Source organism: Rhinatrema bivittatum, chromosome 9, assembly GCF_901001135.1.
Source record: "Rhinatrema bivittatum chromosome 9, aRhiBiv1.1, whole genome shotgun sequence".
Classification (NCBI taxonomy): Eukaryota; Metazoa; Chordata; class Amphibia; order Gymnophiona; family Rhinatrematidae; genus Rhinatrema; species Rhinatrema bivittatum.
This window is the reverse complement of record NC_042623.1, coordinates 171765639-171780069: the sequence shown is the minus strand read 5'-3', so window position 1 is coordinate 171780069 and position 14431 is coordinate 171765639. Positions and strand designations below refer to the sequence as shown.

General features: G+C 46.3%; 1 protein-coding gene across 3 annotated transcripts in view; it reads left to right on the top strand.

Annotated features, from left to right (window-relative positions):
- The window catches only part of GFM1 (G elongation factor mitochondrial 1), a 174113-nt gene that overhangs the window by 140944 nt on the left and 18738 nt on the right, over positions 1–14431 (top strand). For 2 of the 3 annotated variants that reach the window (XM_029615162.1, XM_029615160.1), the window contains 2 exons: positions 9356–9518; positions 9765–9966. In XM_029615162.1, coding sequence (XP_029471022.1) covers positions 9356–9518; positions 9765–9966 — 365 coding nt within the window. The remainder of the gene's footprint in view (positions 1–9355; positions 9519–9764; positions 9967–14431) is intronic. The other variant, XM_029615161.1, reaches the window with a different exon arrangement.

Sequence of the window (14431 nt, the reverse complement as noted above, 5' to 3'; positions counted from 1 at the left end):
GATAAGGCCTCCCTTCGCTGCCGGGAGGAGCGGAGGCAGAGGACTGAACCCTGCATGCTCCTCTCTGAGCACCCAGCTGCCGGTGACAAAGAAACACTGCGCCCCCGAGGTAAAAATAATGGGCTTGTGGGGAGACTTAATTTCTTATTTTATCTTTTTTTAAAACGGAATGCAGGCAAAAGTGTGTGTGTGTGTGTGCCCTAAAGGCACTGTCAGGAGAGAAATCTCCTGAACACTTAAGGGCAGCCAGGTGAGGGGGGAGTGACTGGACCACCAGTTTCACCCCCAATAGGAGCACCAGGAACAGGGGCTTAGGCTATGTGGAAAGAAAACCCAAGGGGCCAAGCCCCTCAAGAGCGTGGAGACAGTGCTGTCTCCAAAGAATAAAAACAGAGCCAATTCCCCCCTTTTTTTTTTCCCACCAGAACCAAGGAAAGTATTTGCTTGATCCGCTAGGGTAAGTACCCAAACTGGAAATATGGCTAAACTATCCAAGATCAGGAAACCGCAGGTTGAGCTGATCCATCTGCTGGAGACAAATACTGAAGGGCTGCAGGGTAGGCTGTGTCCTGATATAGGATACCCTTTTCAGTTTTGGTCTGTCTCCATCTGCTGGACAGGAGGCTCAACTCATGGTCTGGACTGATCCGGTACGTACAGGGAAAAGCTTATTATATCAATATTCACGTTATTGATAAAGCTTGATGAAATAGCCTGGATATAGGGTCGGTGTTAAAAACCTTGATACCCCGCCTGGTTTCCTCCCCAGAGATAGCCAGTGATGAAACAGACTTTGTTTCAAAACATAACATTTATTAAGTAACTTAGAGATCTATAAGAGCTGGCAGGACTTGTTTATTTCATGCATGCATACAAAGATATGTCAAATTGACTTTTGTGACGATGGCATGATGTCTGTGGCAAAGGCACGAAAAAGGCATGATGGGATGATTTCTGGAATCAATAATGTATGGTGTATACAGTTCTTTCAGTATGGTGTTGTCATTGAGACATAAGTGAGATGTGTGTTTTTATGGATTCAAATACCTAATGTAATAGAGTAATACAAATTCAAATTAATCAATTAGAAGACTTCATTTGCAAACAACTCAGGTACTTCAGACATTACATAGAACATTCACTGAACTGTCACACATCCAGTCATTGCACAAATATTCATTCATTGCCTTCTTAACATCAAGAGGACTGCCTTTCAGACAAAGTCATACTGATTCAAACCGACAATCAGGTTGCGATGTGGTACATCAATAAACAAGGGGGAACGGGCTCCTACCTCCTGTGTCAGGAAGCTGCACAGATATAGGCATGGGCCCTTTCCCGCTCGATGTACCTCAAAGCAACCTACTTGCCGGGAGTGGACAATCTCTTGGCGGACAAGCTGAGTCACACTTTCCACCCGCACAAGTGGTCTCTCAACCCCATGGTAACGGACTCAATATTCCAACGTTGGGGCTACCCTCGTATAGACCTCTTTGCGTCGGTCCGCAACCACAAAGTAGACAACTTCTGCTCTCTCTTCGCAGTCACCACTCACAACCAAGAGATGCCTTCGCCCTCTCCTGGGCCAGCGGTCTCCTTTATGTGTACCTTCCACTTCCTCTCATTTCAAAGACACTCATGAAGCTACGGAAGGACAGGGGCTTAATGATTCTGATAGCTCCCCACTGGTCACGCCAGATGTGGTTTCCAATCCTCCAGGACCTATCAATACGCCGGCACATTCCTCTGGGGAAGGATCCCCTCCTGATAACTCAGAACGACGGGTACCTGCGCCACCCCAACCTCCAGGCTCTGTCTCTGACGGCCTGGATGTTGAAAACTTAATACTCTAACCTCTTAACCTTTCAGAGTTGGTATCCTGGGTCCTGGTGGCTTCACGAAAGCCTTCAATGAGAAGGTCTTATCGCTCTAAATGGAAGAGGTTTACGGTCTGGTGCACTTCCATGTCCATAGACCCCTTTACTTGTTCCACTGCGAGGTTCCTGGACTATCTCTGGCACCTGTCAGAGTTAGGCCTAAAAACTTGCTCTATCAGGGTGCATGTCAGTGCAGTGTCTGCATACCATAAGGGTATAGGAAATGTTCCATTTCAGCAAAACCCTTAGTATCATGTTTCATGAGAGGCTTGCTCCATTTAAAACCCCCACTGCGCCCTCCGGCCCCTGCTTGGGACCTTAACATAGTGTTGGGATGGCTTATGAAACCTCCGTTTGAGCCTCTCCACTCCTGTGATCTCCGCTATCTCACCTGGAAGGTAGTTTTTCTTCTTGCGATCACATCCGCTCGCAGAGTTAGTGAATTACAGGCATTAGTTACCTACCCGCCTTACACTAAAATTCTGCATGACAGGGTAGTGCTCTGCACTCACCCTAAATCTTTACCAAAGGTATTATCAGAATTTCACATTAATCAATCCATTATCCTACCTACCTTTTTTCCCAGACCCCATTCCAATTCAGAGGAACAGGCTCTGCATTCCTTAGACTGCAAGCGTGCTCTATCTAGAACGTACGTCAGTTCACAGGAAATCCACTCAATTATTTGTTTCCTTTGATGCCATCAAACTTGGAAATCCTGTGGGAGAGCAGACCCTCTCCTCCTGGTTGGTGGATTGTATCTCTTTTTGCTACCAGCAAACAGGCATTCCACTCCAAGACCATGTGAAAGCCATGGTGAAAGCCATGGCGACATCAGTAGCGCACCTCCATTCGGTGCCGCTTCCTGACATATGTAAGACTGCTACCTGGAGTTTTCTCTATACATTCGCAGCCCATTATTGCTTAGATAAGGCTGGCAGACAAGATTCCATCTTCGGCCAGTCTGTTCTACGCAACTTATTTTCAGTTTAACTTACCAACATCCTTCCACCGACCCATTAGGGTTCAGGATGCCCTCCTAACCAAATTCCACCCCTGTTGTTGTGCCTGTTGCATGTCTTTGGGTGCATTTGGTGTACTGCTCGGGCATCCTCAGCTCGGTACACACCCATATGTGAGGACTACCATCCTGCTTGTCCTCTGAGAAAGCAGAGTTGCTTACCTGTAACAGGTGTTCTCACAGGACAGCAGGATGTTAGTCCTCACAAAACCCACCCGCCACCCTGCGGAGTTGGGTTCGTTTACGTTTACGTTTTCTTATTTTATTTTTTCGCACATACTTTTGCTATATTACGAGACTGAAGGAGGATCCCTGTTGGATGCAGGGTTGGTGCTGTGCTGGGCATGCCCAGTGGGTGCCAGTCAAAGTTCTAGAAACTTTGATAAAAGTGTTCCGTGATTGGGCTCCCTCCTGATGATGTCACCCATATGCGAGGACTAATATCCTGCTGTCCTGTGAGAACACCTGTTACAGGTAAACAACTCTGCTATCACATTTTTCCTATATTTTTGCCAGGCTCTGGCCAATACTGCCTTTAGCGTTTCTAACGTCACTAGGTTGCCCAAAGTGCCTTCCTGCTCACCTGACCAATCCTGTAGATAAGATGGATGGCCCTGCCCTTGACAGGGTGCAGTGTGGGCGAGCTTCCTGCCTAACTTCTCTCCTTGCTCAGGAGTTGGGCTGGTGATCTGATTCAGGAGTTGCTGTTCATCCTCTGAAACTCTTAGTGCTGTCTTGCATGGTCAACTAGATCTGGTGCTTCAGCACATAGGGTCTATCTCAAGCCATTGTTGCTGATTATTCTCCAAGCATTGCTTGGGCTTTTCTGCCCATTGTGCCTATCAGTCACACATAGGCTCACATCCACAGGGACATTTTGTCCTTCGGGTGTCAGTGGACCACAGTTTCTTTCTGGGGAGTTCTTGGACCCCAGTTTGGTTTTTTTTGTCTACCACTGATGGAAACTGTGCGGTCTTCGTCCAAGAGTCCTTCTCTTGTTTGCATCTCTAGTCTTTTCCTGTACCCAGGAGGTTCTAGGCCTATGTCATTACAGGGTTACTTATCTGAAACCCTGCTTATAATGTTTTCCGTGATGCAGAGCATGCTTCTCGTACTTGCATCATTCCTCAGCCTTAAGCGTTCCTGCTGCACATGAGGGTTTTGTGTCTCAGTCATTTCTATGGTTTTTGTTTATAGAACCCAACTCTTCTTCAGCCTGGACCCGTTGTGGGTCGGCTGCCTCACAGGCAAAAGGGAGACGGTAGTGCTTCTGCACTGTGTGGTTTCTCACTTTGTCCTGCTCGGACAGCCTATAGCTAGGGATTCACCCATGTGTGAGGGCTACCACCATGCTTGTCCTCGGGGAAAGAGTTGCTTGCCTATAACAGGTGTTCTCTGAGGACAGCAGGATGTTAGTCCTCACGAAACCCTCCTGCCTCCCCTGGGTGTTGGTTTCTTCATGTATTAGCTATATCATGGACTGAGAGATTCTACCTAGAGGGCAGGATGATGACTGCAACTGCACATGCTCAGTAGGGCATGTTTGGAAGTTCAAGGTTCTTTGAGGTCAAAGTTCCCTGCCAGCCATACCAGGCTCCATCTGATGATGTCACCCATGTTTGAGGACTAACATCCTGCTGTCCTCAGAGAATACCTATTACAGATAAACAACTCTGTTATATATTTAAATTGCAGTATTAGTGTGCACATTGCTGTACAAGATAAGACATGTGGGTACTCTATCCTTTCCCCTCTAGAGAGATGAATCAAATATGGGTGTCCAGGTTTCACAGCCCTGTGCTCTGACCAGTTGGCTACTTAAATAACAGCCCATTATAAACCCAACAGAACGTGAGACTTGCTTTTTTGTAATGGTTGGGTGCATAGCACTGAAAAAACATTTTTGGTAAGGCACCTAATACAACTGATGCTGTGCAGTTGAATCACTTGTAATTGATAGTCCTTTTAAGCCTACAGAATAATGATTAATGGTTATTAAAGATCCTCACATCTGTCCATACAATGTATCATCAGTACTGTAGTATTACAATGATCAAAATAACATAGCAGACAAGGACCAGGCAACCCATCCAGTCCAGTTCCCTTTCTTTTTGGTTCTCTACCACTTTCAGTAGATGAGCATACACATTCTCCCAGGACAAGCAGGATGGTAGTCCTCACATGTGGGCGACGTCACTGGACGGAGCCCTGTCACGGAAAACTTTTCTGTCAAAGTTTCTCGAAAGCTTTGACTGACACTGGCACACTGAGTGCACTGAGCATGCCCAGCATGCCATTATCCCTGTGTCCACAGGGGTCTCTCTTCAGTCTTCTTTTTTCCACGCTTCTGTTAGCATCGCTTTCAGGAGCTCTGTGAGAAATTTCTCACAACTTTTCCTCACGGAAACACTTGAAGTTTTACTTCACAAAAAATTTTTCCCTACACGGGTCTCCCTTCGCATACATTTCATCGACACTCGGTGAGTACTATGCCGTGTTTCAGTCGGTTTCTGTCACCTCACGAACTGTTTCCCCCAGCTTACCCAACCAAACTGCGGCTTTCTCTCTCCCTATGTTTTCACCCTCGGTCAGCCCCACAATACCTGCGAGTGTCCTTCCTGTGATCCTCCTCTGGGTTCTTCGGGGCTAGAGGGATAGGGATGACACGGTGCCATCAGGGCCGCCATTGATGCCATCGATACCCTTATCAATTTCATCGGGGCCTCTATCGATTCCTTCGATATCCTCATCCATGCCGTCGATGCCTCTTTTGATACCGTCGATGCCCCCATCGATGTCATGTCTGCCTCCATCGATGCCATCCATACCTGCATAGATTCCATCCATGCCTCCATCGATGCCCATATCGTTGCCATCGATGCCCATATCGTTGCCATCGATGCCCATGTCGTTTCCATCTGTGCCCATGTCGTTTCCATCAGTGCCGGTGTCATCAGTGCCAAGATCGATTCTATCCATGCCATTGTCGATCTTACCCATGCCATCGATTACTTTGTCGATTCCATCAATGCTTCCGTAGATTCCATTGCTGCCATCAATGTCCTCGTCGATGCCGCTGTTGATGCTATTGATACCACTGATGCCATCGATGGCCATCCATTTCATCGATGCCACATCGGTTCCATTGATCCCTTTTTGATGTAATTGGTGTTTATCAATGCCATCTGTGCTTCACCCATGCCATCGATGCCTTCGCCGATGCCCTTGATGCCACCTTCAATGCCATCATAGATACCATCGCTCCTACCGAAGCACCTAATCAATATCCTCGACTAAATAAACGCTCCATACTCTGTGTTCTAAACCAGAGTACCATGTACTTCGTGGGCAATAAACAGTACCAGGAGCAGTACTGGCACAGTGGCAGTCCATCACCAATTGCCATCTGACATAGCAAGGGCATCTTTCTCGGCACTGGGGAATGACCGGGCCGAACACCGAGGGAATCACATTACTCAGTGCTGGAGAATGACCGGGCCGAGTACCGTATGCATCACCTTACTCTGTGCTGGAGAATGACTGGGCCGAGCACCATACGCATCACCTTACTCTGTGCTGGAGAATGACCGGGCTGAGCACCGTACGAATCCTCTTACTTGGTGCTGGAGAATGACTGGGCCGAGCACCGAGGAATACAGCCAGCACCGACGTGGATTCCATGTTCGGTGCCGGCACTTATACCACAGTGGCATCAGTGTTCAATGGATGACCATCATAAGTGTCTAGTCACTGGCTCTTAATGATGCCTTAAATGACACTGAGACCTGGTATATATAGTGCAGTGGGCTGAAGGCACAATATCCAGTTTAATCATAGGTCTTTCCTCACCACAGTCTTTTATAGGCTCAAGATCACATAACTATGATGAACATGAGATAGTGCACTAAACATTAATTTGGAGTGCACTTATCTGGGTCCTGAAGGTGATCCTCCAACGCTGCAGGGTTTCGGAGTATGACACTCCTTCAGGGAGCTTCAGGATGTCTTGATTATAAGACTTGAGCTTTCATAAGCGTGCTTGCAACCGCATAGTCTCCGCTGTGGTTGTGGATGCCGTGGTCTTTGACGCTGTAGTTGTGGATGCCGTGGTCTTTGACGCTGTGGTTGCTGATGCCGCGTCTTTGACGCTGTGGTTGTGGATGCCGTGGTCTTTGACACGGCATCCACAACCACAGCGGAGACTATGCGGTTGCAAGCACGCTTATGAAAGCTCAAGTCTTATAATCAAGACATCCTGAAGCTCCCTGAAGAAGGAGTGTCATACTCCGAAACCCTGCAGCGTTGGAGGATCACTTTCAGGACCCAGATAAGTGCACTCCAAATTAATGTTTAGTGCACTATCTCATGTTCATCATAGTTATGTGATCTTGAGCCTATAAAAGACTGTGGTGAGGAAAGACCTATGATTAAACTGGATATTGTGCCTTCAGCCCACTGCACTATATATACCAGGTCTCAGTGTCATTTAAGGCATCATTAAGAGCCAGTGACTAGACACTTATGATGGTCATCCACACCTTTTCTATATACAATACAGTAGTATAAGAGCTATAAGTAGCAGAATTTTTTGTTTATTGATCGTTTCAAAGTTTTTGCTCTACACAGGGGTTGATACACTCTTGTTTAAATAAATAAAGCAGCAGGCCCAACTTGTAGTAGTACTTGAGCGTTGTGAAATAATCAGTCATACAATATTGGCCTTCAAATGAGGTGATACTGATATTTTACTTTTTTCACCATTTTATTCTTATTTTAAAAAAATAATGTAAGCTTACGTACATTTCTGGGAAAATGTGATTGCTATTTATAATGGCTTCTTAATAAAGGATCTGCAGATTCAAGGTGCTCAGAGCTGCCGATCTTGAATTTTGGTAACTGATGTGCACGAGATGAGTGGCCTTGTGCAGTGGCTCCCAAACTTGTCCTAGAGGACCCCCCAGCCAGTCGTGTTTGCAGGATATCCACAATGAATGTACATGAGGTAACATTTGTATGCACTTCCTCCATAGCATGCAAATGTTAGCTCATGCATATTCATTGTGGATATCCTGAAAATCATTTGGGAACCTTTGGCCTAAGTGGGTTAGATTGTATTGGGATGAAAACAAAGGATGCTAGGGTTCGTATCCCACTCCTCACACTGACACTCTGTGTGACCTTTGGCAAGTCACTGTATCTCCCATTACCACAGGTACCTATGAAAGCTCTTTGGGGAAGGGACTTATTGTACCTGAATAATTATCACCACTGTGAAGCACTAAGCACATCCAGTAGCACTATAAACATGAGAAGTAGTAATAGTGTGTTTGGCACAGTGCTGCTGATGCATCCTCCTTTGCATTTCTCTGACTGCCCTGTGCAAATACTGGATGTACAATGTTAACTGAGGGAAAAATCTAACTTTTATTTCATTTCAAAATGACACTACAGTTTTTCCTTTCCTGCAGCTCGTGAGTGATTGAGTGACCCCAGGTGCTTTTTAATACTGTCAAGTTACCTCTTTTTTTTTTTAAATATATTTTCCAACACATAGAATTATATAAAAGGGATTGATTCTGTCATAGGCACTATAACTCCAAAAAAAAAAAAAAAAAGGATTGAAATTTACCAAATTTGGCATGCAGGAAAGAAATGTGACCATCTCATCAGAATTCCAAAACCAGAAGCATTGGGTTGGGATTTTCAAATCGAGCTTCCAAAAAAAAAAAAAATCCCTATTGTTTTCTATGGGAAACTATTAGAGCTGTAGAGTGTTGAGTACCATTTCATTCCAAATGCCCCCTCCCTCCATCCTCGACACAAATAGGCAAAGAAGAGGAAAAAGGACTGAACCTGCTCGCAACACATGACGTCAATAGGTGCTATCAAAGCCACCTTCTCACATACTTCAAAAGTAACACACACAGCCCGTAAACCCCAATTCACTTGTCAACCACCTATATGTCCACATCCCCCATCCATACCACACCCACTCCCATACACAAACCCACAGCCCACACATATCTAAACACCCCACACAGATTCCCCATCATATGCCCATACTCATATATCCACACGCCCTCACTCACCTGCCACTGCACAAATACTTCTACATACCTGTGCCCCTATTCCAACACACATGCCACACATTCCTACACACACAGCCCTCCACACAAACACCCACAACTCACACACTCCTACATTCCCACACTCACCCTGGAACATACACACATCCCTAATATACATCTCCACACACCCCCACATACCCTACCTATAACCCTCATAAGCATCCACACCCCCATTTCCTCCCACCAGAAATCACCCACGCTCGCTCACAGTTCTACCAATCTGTGTTGGAAGACCTTCCGAAGCCACACCTCTGCATGCGTTCCCTGCTTGTGTGCTAGAAATGAGAACCAGATTTTCCTGAGTCAGAATAAAATGTTCTGTTTTACAGGTTTGAATTTACTCACAAGAAGCAGTCAGGAGGTGCCGGTCAGTATGGTAAAGTTATAGGCGTGCTTGAACCCTTGGATCCAGAGCACTACACAAAAGTGGAGTTTGAGGACAGAACCGTTGGGACAAATGTACCAAAGCAGTTTGTACCTGCCATTGAAAAGGTGACAAAATATTTTCCACTCAGTAGATTTTAAATTTATTTTGGCCTGACAGTTTCCTCTTGTTCCTTTTGGGCTTCCAGCTCAATTAGGATCAAGGCTGTGATCTGGCACAGTTTTTTGTTTTTTTTACACTATCTCTTTTCTACATTGATTAAAGTTTGAAAGCTTGTGCAATTAAACTTTACTTGCTAAGATGAGAAAAGTCATCACAGGGCCTGTTTTTTTTTTTTCATTAAATAAATGAAGGTTTCTTTTGTGCAATATTCAGAGAACCTTCCAAGTCTCACAGATGATCCTTTCCAGGGTTTCCGTGAGGCCTGCGAGAAGGGGCCGCTCTCTGGTCACAAGATATCTGGAGTGTGTTTTGTTCTGGAAGATGGCGCCCATCATATGGTGGATTCCAATGAGATCTCTTTCATCCGAGCAGGAGAGGGTGCACTCAGACAAGGTACAGTAGAAGAAAGCTTGGTCTTTTAGCACTAACTATTTTTCTCATTTTATCAAAGTTGCCCTTTTGAAAGTTTAGTGCTAGAGCCGTGGATTTACTTATAGTCCCCCTTGTAGTCATTAATTCAAATTTGATCGTTATGATCACTATTGCCAAGCAACCCCACCAGGGCTGCTTGGCAATAATCTGCTATCTTGTTTAATATTTATATTGCTCCCTTTTGCAAATTTTTATTCCAGGACATACCCAGATTAGTCCAAACAAGTGGGTTTATGCATCCCTACCAGCAGATGGAGGCAGAGAACAAAACTATGGGACACTGCTACATAACTGCCACCTGTAGTCCCTCATATTTCTCTGTCTCCAGCAGATGGTAAATGTGGAAAACCTGCAGTCCTGACTGAAAGTTTGCAGTTGATTGTTTGAAGTTGGAACTGCTCCTCGAGGTGTTAGGTTCCTTTGTGGGCCATTCCTCAAGTGGAGCTGGGCGACCGGGGAGGGGGGGGGGGGGGGGCCGTTGGACACCCCTGGTTGTGCTAGCCTGTGATTCTGGAGATTGTGATAGCCAGGGTACTGGCTCCTTCTGAATCTCTGTGCTCTCCTCCTGCCCGCCGCTGCTTCTACAAGGGAAGTACTCTTTTATTTGTTCTCTGTTTGCTGGATTGATTGTTTAAAAAAAAAAAAAAAAAAAAAAAAAAGAACAATAAAGATAGCAGAGAAGAAGGGGGGAGGTCAGTGGCTTGTGCTCCCAGGAGGTTTGGCCATTGGCGCACATCGGGGTGGTTAGGCAGTGGGGTGCAGCCTTATTCCTCAGGAGGAGGAGAGGCAAGGACCACGAGCTGGTGTATTGTTTTTCCCTGGCAGGGAAACATTGACGGGGCGGCTGGAACTTGGCGTTCTCCTGTCATGCCGCGCCTAAGCATTTGCGGCCTCCAGTTTGGAAGGTGTGTCCGAATTAGAACCTCAGTGTGGTTTTGCGGGTTCTCTGCAGCGCACCATTTGAACCCCTGAGACGATCCTCTGTGAAGGATTTAACGTTGAAGACTGTTTTCCTGGTGGCTATTTGTTCGGCCAACGGATTTCCGAGTTTCAGGCGCTTTCTTGTTGGGATCCCTTTCTGCATATTTCGGAGGGCAGGGTAACCTTACGTATGGCTCCCTCCTTTTTGCCGAAAGTGGTGTCTTCCTTTCATGTGAATCAGATGGTTGAGCTACTGGCCTTTCCGGATTGGTCGCGTGGATCCCCTCAGGATAGGGATCTCCCGGCGTGCGCAGAGGCCAGTGTCCTGTGCACGCGATACGGTAAATAAAATTATGCTAATTAGGGCCTGCGGTAAAAGGAGGCACTAGGGACACTAGCGCGTCCTAGCGCCTCCTTTTTGACAGGAGCAGGGGCTGTCAGCAGGTTTGACAGCCAACGTTCAATTTTGCTGGCATTGGTTCTCGGACCCGCTGACAGCCACGGGTTCGGAAAGCGGAAGCCTGCAAAATTGAGCATCCGGTTTTTGAGCTGCGGGCTGATTTTAAATGTTTTTATTTTTTTATTTTTAATTATTTTTTACTTTTGGGTCCTCCGACTTAATATCACCATGATATTAAGTCAGAGGGTGTACAGAAAAGCAGTTTTCACTGCTTTTCTGTACACTTCCCCGGCGCCGGCAGAAATTAACGCCTACCTTTTGGGTAGGCGCTAATTTCTGAAAGTAAAACATGCAGCTTGGCTGCACATTTTACTTACTGAATCGCGCGAGAATAACTAATAGGGCCATCAATATGCATTTGCATGTTGCGGGAGCTATTAGTTTCGGGGGGGTTGGACGCGTGTTTTGGACGCACTATTACCCCTTACTGAATAAGGGGTAAAGCTAGCGGGTCAAACGCACGTCCAATCGCAGGTTAACAGTGCGCTCCGCTGGAGCGCAGTGTACTGTATCAGCCTGTGTATTGGCCCACCAGGGGATGTTCGATCCCCTGATCGGCCTGTCTGCCCTTGGAGAGAAGGGAACCACAACTGGGGCAGTCGGACACCGGGAAACAAAATACACCTGCCGGTGCTTGGCGACACACTGGTTGAGAATTGCTGCTCTAAACTACTTTTTTTTTCTGTGTATGCTTATTAATCATTCTCTTTTTCAGGTTTTTCATGTAAACACTAGATTGTGTTTTAGGGCAGAGCATGTAAGTCCAGAAGGAGTGCTGTGCAAAAAAATGTAAAAATTCTGCAAAATTCTGGGATAAATTTGTTTGACTGTCATGTGAGTTATTTTTGTGCAAAATTCTACATATAATGTTTGTCAGAATAAAACAATTTAAAGTGCCATACAGAAAAAGTTATTACTCAGAGAACTTTACTATTTTTGTGCAGCATTGTCCCAGTAGTACTGTACAAAAGTACATCATAAGGCCAGACTTGCTCCCACCCAAGGTTTTGATCCTACCACTGCTCTAACACCTACTCTCTGCTCCACACCTTCTCCCTCACCTCTTGCTTCTAGAACCAAGCTCAACCCCTTCCCTAGATTTAACCCCCCTATTCTCATCCCTTACTCACCATCCCTCTCCCCAGATTCATTACTGTGCCCCAGCTCTCCCTTTCCTCCTCTCCCATTACGCAGGTTCAATTTCCCACCTAACTTTTTCACCTTCCCTCCCCATGTGCAACACTCCAAAACTCTCTTGCTCCCTCCCTCACTCCCACCACAGGTTCAGCAGCCACCCTCCAGCTGTCTCCTGCCCCCCACCCATTCCCAGGCTCGGTACCCACCTCAGGCTCAATCTCTCAGCTCATCCTTTTTCTATTAAGTTCGAGGTGTGGTCCCTTCAAACTTGCTAGCTAACATGAGCTGAGATGGAGGAGAGGCTATGGAGTAATTAAATCAAAAAGACAAGGGCAGGTGTTTAGGAAATGGCTACCAGCGCCAGCAGCTGTCAGCATCAGGGCCTGTATTGGTCAGCGCAAGTTGGACCATGGGGGGAGGAGGTGTAGAAAAGACCAGAGAAGCACCTAACTCTCAGGCTGATGCAATAAATTGCATGTAAAAAGCATGCGTCCAAACTGGTTGCCCGTTTTTTACTGCACGCACATTCACCTTTCTTGGTGCAGTAGACAAATGAGCCGCCACGGATAAATTATTCTTTCTTGGCGTCCACTCAGATGAAACCAGAACAAGTGGGTTATGCACCTCTACCAACAGATGGATAGGGAGCAAACTGATGTCACAATATATACACCCCTTCAGTGACACCAGCCTGCCAGTATTCTCTGTCTTCAGCAGATGGTGGATGTGTATCTCCCTACTGGGGATTGCTTCAATTTGAAATTAGGAGAAATAAGGAAAATACATTTGCCCCACTATCCTGGGGTAATACCCAATGGTCCCGCCCCATTCCTGAGGTGATTTCCATGGTCCCTCAGATGAGTGCCTTGTTCCGGTAGCTGGTTTTTTAGTTAGCATGGACTTAGCTGCTACAACTGGAAGGCAGTGGGTGCAGGAAGCCGAGCAAGGCGATGACGGTATTGCCTTCTCCCACCGTAGCTGGAGACTGTCTTTGTAGTCAGCCAGGTAAGGCTGAGCTCAGGTAAGTTTAAAAAAAAAATACAGAGATAGAGGAGGAGGAGGGTTTTTTTTGTGCAGGGCTTCCTCCTCCTGGTCTCTCTGCTCCGATCATCTCGCTCCTTGGGAGGTCGAGGGATGTAGGCAGCCTAACAGGTTGAGCAGCCTCTGTAGGCTAGGTCCTGCTCTGAGGCTTTTTCACTGCGCACCGCATGGTAGGCCTCAACACCGTTTCGCGCCACCTTTAGACTACAGGATTATCAGTTTGGTGTGTGTGCCTAACTATGCATCCGGGTTGTGTGTCCGGTTTTTGGACGCTTAGTCGGGCGTAGTAGTCTGTGCGTCCAAATTAAACAGCGACTTAGTGTCAGTCCATGTAACTGTGCGCTTGAGTTTTTGGGACGCCTAGAATTTTTGGATGCCTTTAAAACAAATAAATAAAAATAGATGCACGCCTCCGGTCACCAATCAGCCCACTGCTGGACTAATGGCGCTTATATCTAAGAAACATAAGCGCCTTTCTCTTTGAACTGTCTGTCATATTCGGGCATCTCAGCCAGGAGAGCCGCTGACTTGTATCAACGCTGTTTGAAGGCTCAGGGAGAATTATCTTCCTCTGAGTTCACTAAGCCTGGTTCTTCCCAGCCGGATGAAGATCTAGGTAAAAAAGTTTCAGATGGGGGAACCTGATTTTGGATCTCCCTTAACTGGTTATTCAGCAGGGGAAGGCAGGATGCTGGGCTTGATGGACCCTTAGTTTGGCCCAGTGTGGCAATTTCTTATGTTCTTATGTAGTCTCTCCAAATAACAAACAGAGCATAAGCTGCACTTAGTAATAACAGTTCCACCACAACGAGTGCAGAAACATGTCACATAGTCCAATTTTTGTGCTGATTGGTCCGTCTATTTTGG